The 12,714-nt window shown below is 35.8% G+C and overlaps 1 protein-coding gene across 5 annotated transcripts in view; it reads left to right on the forward strand.

The window, feature by feature from the left end:
* Positions 1-12,714, forward strand: part of ATP11A (ATPase phospholipid transporting 11A) — a 123,814-nt gene that overhangs the window by 70,002 nt on the left and 41,098 nt on the right. For all 5 annotated transcript variants that reach the window (XM_063337900.1, XM_063337908.1, XM_063337926.1 and 2 more), the window contains exons 5-10: positions 2,512-2,619; positions 4,747-4,875; positions 5,346-5,449; positions 8,160-8,210; positions 10,447-10,511; positions 12,080-12,161. In XM_063337900.1, the coding sequence (XP_063193970.1) occupies positions 2,512-2,619; positions 4,747-4,875; positions 5,346-5,449; positions 8,160-8,210; positions 10,447-10,511; positions 12,080-12,161 (539 nt within the window). The remainder of the gene's footprint in view (positions 1-2,511; positions 2,620-4,746; positions 4,876-5,345; positions 5,450-8,159; positions 8,211-10,446; positions 10,512-12,079; positions 12,162-12,714) is intronic.

The following is a 12,714-nucleotide window of genomic DNA, read 5'->3' on the forward strand; positions in this document are numbered from 1 at the left end:
TAGGGCAATGCCTAAAGAATGACTGCGATGAATTTTGACAAAGTAATTTTACTTTTGTTTCTGTAGTTTAATTAGTTGCTCTGTGGTGATGTCTCACCAATTCAACACTAGCTTCTGAATTATTTTCTAATTTTTATGTCCTTGTGTTCCAAGGAATCATTTACATTCTTGTGTTAACTCAACACAGTTCAACTTCTGTTTGTTTCTCTCTAAATAGCTGTACACATCCTATTATGTTTTTCTGTAATGACTGAAAATGAGTTTAGTAAGAACTATAAAAACTTTCAAGATAAATCTGCTCTTACCTTTGAGGTTTCCTTAGCCTTCAGTATATGTTAATTATAATCTGCAGTTCATAACGGTTGCTGCAGTGCTTTCTTCAGGTTAGCATTGAACAGGTGTTACTGTATTCTCTTGATTTTTTTAATGTGAAAATTAATCCATAAAATTGAAGTATTTTTTCGGAATTAGTTTTTTTTCTACATGATTGAGTATAACAGATCCTAATAGAAGTTGTTCTGTCAAAATAGAACTGCCTAATACAGGTATGGAATTGTACAGGTTTGCCATTTCACTTTTAAGTTAGTACTACCAAAAGGAAAAGATTAAGGTGGGTTTTTTTTGCCTGCCACCCTAAATGCTGCAGTGCCACAGTTGACGTGAGCACTTAAAATGTAGATGAGATTTTATTGAAATTAATGGAATCTCAGATTAATATAGAATGTTTTAATTCATATGGGGATGTTATGATCAGATCTACGTGTTATCAGAGAAGGTGAAAAGACTTGTGTATCGTGTTAGTGACACTTCAATAGGGAAAGCAACAGCTATTCATGTAAGCCAAGCAAAGTAAGGAATTCGTTCACTACTTCCCATTGTCAGGCAGATGCCCAGGCCTGGGCACATGCAAGGCCTCAGCACATGTAACACTTGCTTAGGAGGACAAATGCCAGCACCACAAATGACCCCTTTCTGCCTGCTTTCTCTGAGCTTTTCTTGCTGAGTATGATGTCTTACAGTGTGGAATATCACCTTGGTCAGTTTGGGTGTGCTGTCCAGGCAGTGTCCCCTCCCAGCCTCTTGCCCACCCCCAGCCTACTGGCCTTTTTTTGGGGTGGGGGAAGATTGGAGAGAAAGCCTTGATGCTGTGCAAACACTGTTCAGCAATAGCTGAAACACTGGGGTGTAAACAACACTGGTTTAGCCCCAAGTACAAAGCACAGCAGCACATGGGCTGCTGTGAAGTACATTAACTTCATCCCAGCCAGGCCCCGTGATTTTGATGGTCCCTTAATAGGATAACTTTGCAGATAAGACCTTTGCAGTCTTTATGCTAAATGCAGACTTTTCTTTCATTACTTTTCAAATAAACTATGGAAAGCAGTGTTTCCATTTCTTTACAGTGTAAACTATACACAATTGAGTATATTCTATAGTAGAATTCAGCTCCTGCTGGTGAGCGGAAGTTGTGATACGTGCAATAGCTAGTATTTTATGCGTGGCTTTCCCACTCTTAAGATATTAAATGTTACACTTTAGAGGCTTACTATAATTGGTAGTGGTCTACCAAAGTCTGGATTATGATGTGCTGTACCTAGCACTGCAGTTCTATCTATCTCTTCGACAACTGGTGTAGACTTTGGGACCTGCTTGAGGAGTTGTAACAGCCCTTGGAAGTATATTACGTTAAAGTTATAAAGACTCTGTGAGGTCCCATGTTGTCTCTGAGAGCATCCAAGGTAGTGATGCGTTTGTTCTCCATTGACTTTTCAAATGTGCTCAAGAGAGTTAGATGTAAAAATGCTATGGAATACAAGTGGTATTTTCCATCTCTTAACCACTGGTGTCTTTGTCAGTCCCAGTCTTTATCCCACGGTGGGACCTTTTGGATGGAAAGTTGCAGATTCCCTGTCCTTTACTTTATCTCTTTGTATAAAACACAAATGCATAGGATAATTGAGCAATCAAAATAGGTTACTCTGCAAAGTCTCTTGAAACAAAATTTGTGAGGACTATATATATTGCATATAATGTTAAGAAGTTTGACGTAATTGTATGACAATCAGGAAATATGACCACCTTCAGTCATGTCATCACCTTATCATTCAATATGGAGTCCCAGTCTTCCAAAATATATTTTCTATGCTTTTATCTTCTCAGTCTATAATACTTACTCAAGACCCAATACAGTATGAGCAAGAGATGATCACTTAAACATCAGAAGTTGTTCTACACATTGTAAACATGCCTATTCATCAAAATGTCTTGATTAAAATATATATTTTTGTTGACTAATTATAAACTTGAATGCTCTTTTTTGTATAGGTCACCCATGACTGTATTACTGACATGTGTCACAATTTCATTTGTTCTAGTGAGAATATTTTCTTTTTTTTTTCTCCTTATTTTGATCAAGGATAATTTTTAAAATTTTTGTTGCAAGCTAGAGCTGTTTTGTGTCTTTATAGCCAAATGTGCATCAGTGTGTCATTCCATTTCACTGTTTTCTAGGGTTATGAAGATTGGCTTCGACATAAAGCTGACAATGCAATGAACCAATGCCCTGTTCATTTCATTCAACATGGTAAACTGGTTAGAAAGCAAAGCCGAAAATTAAGAGTAAGTAACTACGACTGAACAGATTTTAGGAGTCAGGCTTTACTTCACACTTCTTGTAAAACAAATTATACGGAAATGTAGTGTGACGATGTTGTAGCACTTATTACATTTAATGGAGATTAGACCTACAATACACTGATTTTTAATTTAATGCCTCTGAATAAAGTATTTTTAGAACCTAGACATGCTTCTGCTTTATCTTTGCTTTGTTAACCCCTCTCATATCTGTTCCTTTCAGTTTTCATTTTTTATCATAGAATTTCACTCTGATTTGTCTTTTTTATTTTCTCCATTTTTTATTCCTCTGTGGTTATGCACATTTGTAATTTATTTAAGCCTGATGATGATAGTCAATGCTGCTGATTTCTCCTATGTGTACGACATGTATATATGCATACATACATATATAATGCATTCAGAATACTTTCTTCGTTACTCATCAAATTGCAGCCTCTTCATTGGCCTTCTGAATGCTGCTACATTCCCTTCGTGGTTTTTTGAAGATTATTTTCAGAAATTAATTTCTGCTGCTTTTTTCTTTTTTTTAATTTTTTTTTTTGCTTGTGAGCAGATTAACTTTTCGTCATTATTCTCTTTAGAACTCAGACAATTTGATAGATATTTGTTTGGAATTTCTTTGTTTCTAGTATCTTTGTGAGGGATGCCTTTTTCTGTCTGCCTTGTCTGGACATAAATGGCTCTACAGTATTCACAGGCTTTCTGCTGTGACCTTCCCTCCCTTTGAGTGTGATAGCTTCTGCCTAGGGCTTCCTGTTAATAAAAATAATGAAGATATCACATGCTGAGTATTCCATGTGTGCAACTAAACAGTTGAATATTCCAAATAAAAAACAATAAAGTACGAAATAGCTGGAATTTGTATGCAATTAATTAATCTATTGCTTATATTTTTTTTCAATTTCTCCCCTATTCTTTGCCTTTCAGAGGTTGTATTTTGACCAACTAAGTGATAGGAGAAACAGGCATAGGAAATATTTGCATGTAAAGGGATATCTGTATGTATGGGTAAACAGGTAAAATTCTCTGACGTGCATTATGCAAGAAAACAAGACTAGCTCCTATAAAGGTAGACTGTTCTGCACCTAAAGGCTGTGGACATTGATTAAAGAAAGGAAAAAGAAAATTGCTAAAAGAAACTTATTTTTCACAGAATCACAGAATGGTTGAGGTTGGCAGGCCTTTCAGGATGTCACCTGGTCCAACTGCCTTCTCAAGCAGGATCACCTGGAGCTTGTTGCCCAGGACCATGTCTAGGCAGGTTTTGACTGTCTCCAAGGATGGAGACTCCACAGCCTCCCCGAGTAACCTGTGCCAGTGCTCGGTCATCCCACAGTGAAAATGGGGTGGAGCCTCCCATGTTTCAGGTTGTGCCCATTGCCTCTGGTCCTGTCACTGAGCACCACTGCACAATGGAGCCTGGCTCCATTGGGTTTTTTGTACCTTTAGCTGACACAGTGGCAAATGTTGTCAGAACATCTTTTAAATTTTATTCAGAAGATGCTCTTTGCTAGTACTTCTAATTGTTTGGGTTTTTTTTTTTTCTTATTCCTGCCTTTTTTTTCTTCTGCAAATTGTTTGTGTTGTTAACTTTTGTTTTAATAGGCTGTTGTATTATAGATTGTTCCTGGCTTGCAGGGTGTTTTGTATGCCATTGGTTACAGAGAGACTCTTTCTAGATAATTAATAATAATTTGTAAACAATAAGGATCATTCAACACTGTGATCTGTGAAAATCAAAAGTAAGAGGACTCTTTTGTCTTTATGAGCTGGTTATGAAACAATTTTTTGTTGTACTTAGTCTTAAAACAGTTACAGTATCTTCCATCTCTCAAATAATGTTGCAAAACTTAGTAAGAGAGTACGTGCAGAATGGTTATCCTGAGAGGAAAGGTAGTACACAGTGGACCTCGGTCTTTCCACAAGGTGTAGTTCAATTTTTCAGGGATATTTCTGTAGTTTTTACTCCTGTAGTAAAATCCTGGTGTAAATAAAAAATGATACATTTTCAAGATATTGCAGTGAACCTGGGTTTTGGGTTTGAAACCTGAAATTTGGGCTGCTACATAAATGATAAATGCATTTTATTTTGTTTTGTTTTTTCCCTAGGTTGGAGATATCGTAATGGTAAAAGAAGATGAAACATTCCCATGTGACTTAATATTTCTATCAAGTAGTAGAGGAGATGGAACATGTTTTGTTACAACAGCTAGTTTGGATGGTGAATCCAGTCATAAAGTAATAAAATGTTTTATGTTTTCTTCTTAAGGCAAAATTTGCATTTAATTTTTTTACAGATTGCAATATGACTTCATGTTATATGTCTGAGCAGATATACTAACTCGTGTAACTTAACATTTCTGCAAGTTGACTTCATTTCTCTTAAAGTATCATTATTTTATGGAAAGTTTTAAATGTATTTATTTGTGATTTTGTTTGTGTCCAGTTATAGATGTGCAGATTATAGTGATAATACACAAACTTTTTTGTACTTAACTGCTTTCATAGTGACCTGATTTGTGAGTACACTGCAAGGTACTTGCATATAATGTAAGAAGGTGCCCAATTAGGAGCATTTAAAGTACATCTTATTTGAGCTTTGTAAAGGATAGTAAATCTATTTTGTGTTGAACTGATTTGTGGATTAACGTCTTGTATATCTGTCCTTACTCTCTTTGATTTTATTTACACCTTTTTATTTATTCCAGACTTACTATGCTGTTCAAGATACAAAGGCATTTCACAATGAACAAGAAATCGATGCACTACATGCTACCATTGAATGTGAACAACCTCAGCCTGACCTTTATAAGTAAGAAAATAATTCTTACCTGTTTCACTTAAGGTACCCTAGCAATAAATTATAAAAGTATCATAATGAAAAGACACTGGCTACATCTGTTTGGTTAGGGTGGGCCCCAGAGTGAGCTTGGAAGTCAGGTTAGTCTTCCATCCATGCTCTTTTCCTGCAAGTAGCTCACTGGTCTGCCGTAGGGGCCAGTGGTCTACAAAGGGGGGGTGCACAAGATGATCCATTGGGGTGCGTGACAAAAATTTTAGGACTTCTATTTATTTTTTTAATCTAAAAAATACGGAAAAAGTAAGCTTTACTAATATTTAATATATTTCTTGACACTGACACCCTTACTCAGTCTGTATGTCAGTGTCCCATGTCACATGCAGTTTGCAAGGAGTGCCTGGGGGAATAAAAGGCATTCTACAACGCGGAGAGGTTGCCAGTGGCGTCCTCACTTGTTCCTTTGCTTACAATGTATTGCAAAGCATTGCAGTTTGTGTGCCCAGTTAAGTGGATTTACAGATTGTATTATCTAGTTCTAACTAAAGTAACCGTCACAAAATGGTCAAGTGGCTTAAAAAGATGCCTGCAAAGAAACCACAGATTGAAGATACTAATAATGCAAGCACAGGTGAACAACAAGAAAAAGGCAAACTCTTCTCCTCATATGAGCTCTTCATCAGCCACATTACGAGGTAAAAACAATGCCAATTTAATCAGATGTGACAAGAAGTCAGCTAAAAAAATTTGAAAATATCAAGACTATTTGAAATACAGATTTACGTCTGTTATCATTAACAATCAACCTCACCCTACGTGCTTTGAGATATTAGCTAATGATAGTATGATGCCATTATTATTAGCAAGACATTTAAAAACTAAGCATTTAGAACATGAAGAAAAGCCCCTACAATTTTTTAGCAATGTTTAAAGTCTTGCAGTACACAGTATTTTACAAAAGTACTGTACGAGATTTCACTAAACTTAATGATAAATCTTTAGAAGCCTCTTTTGAGGTTTCTTTCTTAATAGTGAAAGACAAAAACCCACATACTATGGGGAAACACTTGTTCTTCCTGCTACAGTAAAAATAGGTGAAATAATACACAAAAGCCAATATGGTTACAAACTAAAATGCACGCTTTTGTGGGCAAATACTGTTGGAAGATGCATAGAAAACATTGCTTATTTCTGAGGTGTGGAGGTATCTGTTTTCCCTGATCTCAGTGACAAGGAACTGGTCTAGAAATCTGCAAGGGAACAGATTCTTTAGAAAACCAATTCCATGAATGGCTTGATCATTTTTTAAATACCTGGCTCACAAATTGAAGGGCCGGAAGTTGAAGCTCGTGCTACTAGAGATGGTGGAATTTATTGGGACAACTGATGACCAATGAAATAATGAGAACACTTATCAGTAGACAGCTTCTATCTTTGCTAATTTTGACTTGGCACTTTACCTCTCAACAAAGCACAGTGGTGAATCTTTCTTTCCAAAGGCACATGGTCATTTTACATCACTTACATCATTACCCTTCCAGGGAAGCAGACCCACCAATTCCCCATATTTTCCTCTGCTATCCAGAATGCTAATGTCCAGTTTGGTTTGAGGTTACCCACTTGGACAGTGGTATTGCAAATACAGTGTACTGAATCTGCCTGGAAGGAGGTGAATTTTCTTCATAGCAACCCATGCAGTGTGGTGTTTTTGATTTGTGAGTAAAACGGTGCTAATAACACATGATGTTTTAGTTATTGCTGAGCAGTGCTTGCACAGTGTCAAGGCTTTCTCTGCTTCTCACTTTGCCCCCCCAGCAAGTAGGCTGGGGGCGGGCAAGAGGCTGGGAGTTGACGCAGGCAGGGACAGCTGACCAGAGAGCTATTCTGTGCCATATAATGTCATGCTCAGCAATAAAACTGGGTGTGTAGTCTTTCCAAAGTAGCTGTTACTTGGAGGGCAGCTGCAGTTGCCCAGACTTGGCTTATGAGAGGTGGTGAGTGGTTGCCTTTGCATCGCTTGGTTTTTTCCTTTATTTATTAAATTGTCATTATCTGGCTTTTGCTCTTCTGATTGTCTCCCCTGTCCTGCTGAGGGGGCCTTGTGGGTGCTTAGTTGCTATCCAGGATGAATCCACCAAATATAGATAAAATGTACTTGGAGATTTTCAGAGGGAAAATTTCTTACTGGCTTTATACTTTTGTTTTGTTTTTAACTCAGTTGTAGGTTTTAAGTTTTGTAAAGGATAGTAATCACACCGTTACTTATCTCAGGTAGCACAGAGAATAAGATTTCTTGTGTAATTAGAAGATTTATTAATAGTTTTATAACCTTTTATATCTTTTTGTATGCAGACTTTACACTGACTTACTCTTCTGTGTATTTTTTTATCTACATGTTCTAAATGTATCCATAGGTGTCTCTCTATTCTTGTTTACTTCCTGAATAATCAGAGCATGTTTAATTGGAAGCTGTTTGCTCGGTGTAATAAATACTTTCTACAAAATGCTTCTAAAATAAACTATTCTCACATATACCTTTTAAAGATTTTTAAAAGTGAGAGTAATTTGCTTTTTTAAGTATGTGTGTGGTATATATACATCTGTGTATAGAGAGAGTGACATGTCCTTGTAGTGTACATTTGAAAAACTGAAATACTGTGACACACGTACATAAAAATACACAAATTAGCAGTGCTGTTAAACTACTTGTGTATTTTCCTTGCAGATTTGTTGGTCGAATAAATGTTTACCACGATAGGAATGAGCCTACTGCAAGGTAGGAAAAATCCAGAGTTTTCTACTCATTTATTGATTTTTAGAGTTAAGTAAGTATCAACAGTGAGAATTACCTTTGTTTCACCAACATTGTGCTGCATTATCTTATTGATAGACTATTTTTCTCTTAAACGTTTACAGACTGTAATTTCATTATCATAAATATTTCATCTTTTGATGGGTTACATTTCGCTTATTTTATGTCTTCATTCAACTTCAGTTTTTATTTGATATGTATTTAGTTTGTAAATTATGTTGATAGGATTTTGACAGTACTTAGATAATACTGCTCCATTATCATGGGGTCTTGGTATTGCCCCAAACGGTATGAATAGTATCATTTGTGTATTGCTTATTTTTCTTCTTCATCTTAGAGGAGAATGAGCATGTCAAACATCATGTTTAGTTTTACTAGAGATGTTTTTACATTTGTCTAAAATGTCCACAATGCTGTGTGTATTCAGAAAGGCAAGGTCCAAGGAAATGCATTTTGTCTGTGGTGTAGGAAATGGTGGTCTATTACCTTGGGTCTGGCACCTAGAAGGATCTGCTGGCTCTGCAAATCCATCCTGAAGTGAATGTGGTGCATTCTGCTCAAGGAGCAGTCTGTAGCCCAGGACGTTCCTTGTCCAGCAAATAGAGAATCAAAATGAAGCAGTACAAAAGAGGCACGAGTCTTTCTGTCTTTTCTGCCTCGGATCTTCTGTCTACCCAGCAAGGACTTGCTGTACCTGATTTTGTTCAGGACCTTGCCACAAAGAGGCAAAGCAATAGGAGAGAAAGGCTTCTTGCTCAGGTGATGTCCTAGAACCCAGCATTTGGGAACTTACTCCATTCTGGCTATAAGTGCCTTCCTAACCTCAATGTGTCTGTAGAGATGTGATTTTCTATCTCAATAAGCAAAGAGGAGGGGAAATCTGGCTGCTGGCTGTGTCAGCATCATAGCTCCCAGGAAATACCTGTATTAACTGCACTGCAATGCAGTGCAAAAATCTCTGTCACCATCCACAGTGAACATCTCTCAGCTGTTCTGGGCTGTATTCTTCCTGGGGTTCCTCAGATAAGAGGGTCAGGCAGAGCATTGGCCATGTGAGCTGTACTTTCAGGGAGTATGCATCATTTCCTGAGGATCCTACTCTCCTTTCCTCGTTGAGTGATGTATCATTTAATAGTAGATTGCTACAGTCTGCTGCGAGAACAGTCTTTTTTGCTTCTTTCACTTTAAGGATTCTTTTGACTAATAATATTGGTTGGAAATGGACTTAGGTGGGAGACGAAAGGAAAATAAGCAGAAAATACCTTTTTAATCTCAACAGCATGATATTGATTTGTGTATAACACTGTATTCCTTGGACAACACTATTAGAACAATTGGTATTTTTTGCTATTTTGGAGTATAGTAACCCAAATCATTCATATAACATCACTCCAGTGGTTTAAATGGAACTAGTTTCAGGTTTTACATCAGAGTTATGGCCCTGGGGTTTTTGTTTGTTTGGGGTTTCTTGATTTTTGGGCGGGTTTCATGCCACAACAACATGTTGAATAACATTCAGAAATACTGAATTTACTGCTTGGGTTTTTTTCCATAGCTGTATAAATAAGAGTCTGACAATTTTGTGTTCTGACTGTCTATAAAGTGCGTTCCGACTGTCTGTAAAGTAGTCTTTGATTTTTCGCTCGTGTAGTCGTTTGTATTACATATCATGCTCCAAAATACTATTTTTAAACTGCATGGGGATACTTATGTTAATTCCCCCTACTTCTCAATAATTTTTTTTACCTATATTCATCTTTGTGCTTTGAAAAGTATATGGTAAGTATCAAAGAAATCTGTATGCCATTTATACCTAAAATAAAATGGAAGGATGTATTGTCCTTAGTAAGTAATCTTAACATGCAGGACACTATAGTTTATATAAGCCTAAAAAAGACTGGCATCAGTATTTTTAAAAATAAGCACCTTACAATCCAGATGATGAATCTTTATTTAGTTACCTATGTATTTGGGGTTTAGATGGGTTTAAGACTTGGATTGTGAAATTATGAGCTTAATTTTAGGTATCTATTTTTTATTTTTTTATTTTTACTTTATTTATTTTCGCTTTGAATTCTGCTTAGTAATTTTGTTACACAAAAATAATTGAGTAAAACTAATTGCTTGTGGTTTATGTGGCTTCCACTAAGGCCTGCTGTTTCTCTTTAAATGTTTATATTGTAATACTTATCTTTTCCAGGCCATTAGGATCTGAAAATCTGCTTCTTAGAGGAGCTACTTTAAAGAACACAGAAAAAATCTTTGGTAAATATTTCTATTGATTATTTAAACAGGTGCTGAAGTAATAAGCAAACATCAAACAAGGTTACAACCCTGCAGTTGCTACTGAACATAGGATTTCTATTAAATCACTTGATTTACAACTTTTTTTTTAAGGTTTACTGTGGCTATAATTGCAGTAAATTAACTGTTGTTGTGGTGTACAATGACTAGAGAGATTTTTGGGAGGGGGATTTTTCTAGTTTAGTCTTCAAGGATTAGTGAAGGTGACTCAAATTCTTCATGTAAATATATGGCTTTTGAACAAGCATTGTGAATTAATGTTGTTGTCTTAAAGCAGTTAATGAGCTGTTAAAAAACATGAAATATGTTTTGCTTATTTGTTGGAACAGATAACCCAACCAGATAGAAATACAGCTTATAAAAAAAAAAAATATCCACTTAAACAGTTCCTGGTTAAAATTGGACTTTCTGCTGGCCAGTGTATTTTGTGTATATGACTTGTCTTTGTTCCTGGAATATTTTGAATATTTTAGCAGAAATAGAAAGCAGAAACAGAGATACATTTTTTGGAAATTCTTTGAGAAAATGTAGTGGGAGTGTAGTTCTGTTACGAGTCACTTTTTGCTGGTGACGAAAGGGATACAGGTCATCCTCTATCATATACAACGTCCCTGTTCCCAAGAAAGATCATAGATAGCCAGGAACTACTTAGCCTAAAATAGAAAAATCTTGCAACTTTTTCTACAAAAAGAGTGTAAAAAGTATGTATTAATTAAAACTTGCTCTCTTTGCTTTTAATTGTAATCTAAAATAGATGAACTAATATAATTAATTTATAGTAAGTATTTCTGTAAACTTTGGAGGATGGTTTTAATATATCTGTTAACTTGTATATTGGGCAGAGATGTTCCTAATAGGAATGGTTGTTTCTGCTCTGCCGAATACATGGAGTGGTTGCCATTACCCCGGTACAATTCATAACCTAAATTATTTTATTTTAGCAATGTACAGGTGTGCTGGTTTAATAAGTATTTTAAACCCATCTTCTTGTTTACAGCTTCTTTCAATTGGTGTATTTAATCTTCTGAAGTTTAGTCTCTCAATCTGTGTTATTAATAGGAAATTGATAACATCAAAAGATCACTGTTTTCATGAATTATTAAATTTTCATGAAGCAAACAAAATTGATGGCTGCCTCTTATTCTTTTTGGAAGTATCCTGTAGTAGCCCTATCTGGATTTTCTTTTACAATGTATGACTTGGATTCTACAATTAAAGCCAAAAAAAAAACCTTTAAACCACAAGGGAATGTATTCAAAACCCAGCTTTGGTTTGGCTTTAGTACATGGCAAACGTTAGAAATTGGAAACTGTGACTCTGAAACGGGATGTAAATGCTGCTTAAAATTTCCCTCTAAGAACCAAGGTATTAAAGCCGTTTCTAGTTTTTGAGTATCATGCAAATTTGTGTTCTTTTTCCTCAAACTACAGAGACTTAAGAAATGACAGAGTATAATAATCTAGTGAATTGTACTTTTATTAAGTTACTGTACTGTGAAATCTTTAGTAAAACAAGTCGTCTAATTTTAGGTGTTGCTATCTACACTGGCATGGAAACCAAGATGGCATTAAATTACCAGGCAAAATCACAGAAGCGATCTGCTGTGGAAAAGTAAAATTTCTCTTTTTTTTTTTTTTTTTTTTTTTGGGGGGGGGGGGGCAGGGGGGTGTGTGGAAAACCACATGATTGAATGGTGGAAAAAAAGGGGATGTTTTTTTCTTGCAAAAAGTGTATGTTCCATTGATTTAAATCAAAAAAAGAGATAGAGGGACTTAAAATTTGCTTTTTTGGTGTGTTATTTTTTACTTATAAAAATGAGTCATATAAATGATATTCTCAATACTGAATTATTATTAAATGTTAAGTGTTAAAAAAAAAAAGCCAGCTTAATGTAATGCTTACCTATGCAAGATATGTTGTGTTTTGCTGCTGTTCTGCAAGACACTTCTTTCACTGGTTGGAGTACACCTACTGACGCTTTTTTCAAGACCGTGTGCTTCAATATCCTAACATTCCTTTTTGCTGCAATTAAGTCTTGAATTCAGTAAAAATAATTCTATTCATGCACTTGACCTCAGATCAACTGCAGTAACACAGAGCCTGGCTGTGGCATGTTTTCTGTGGTTTAGTTAAAATTAAAAGTTTCATAGAGGCATAGGTGATG

The sequence above is a fragment of the Chroicocephalus ridibundus genome, chromosome 1 (genome assembly GCF_963924245.1).
Source record: "Chroicocephalus ridibundus chromosome 1, bChrRid1.1, whole genome shotgun sequence".
Lineage (NCBI taxonomy): Eukaryota > Metazoa > Chordata > Aves > Charadriiformes > Laridae > Chroicocephalus > Chroicocephalus ridibundus.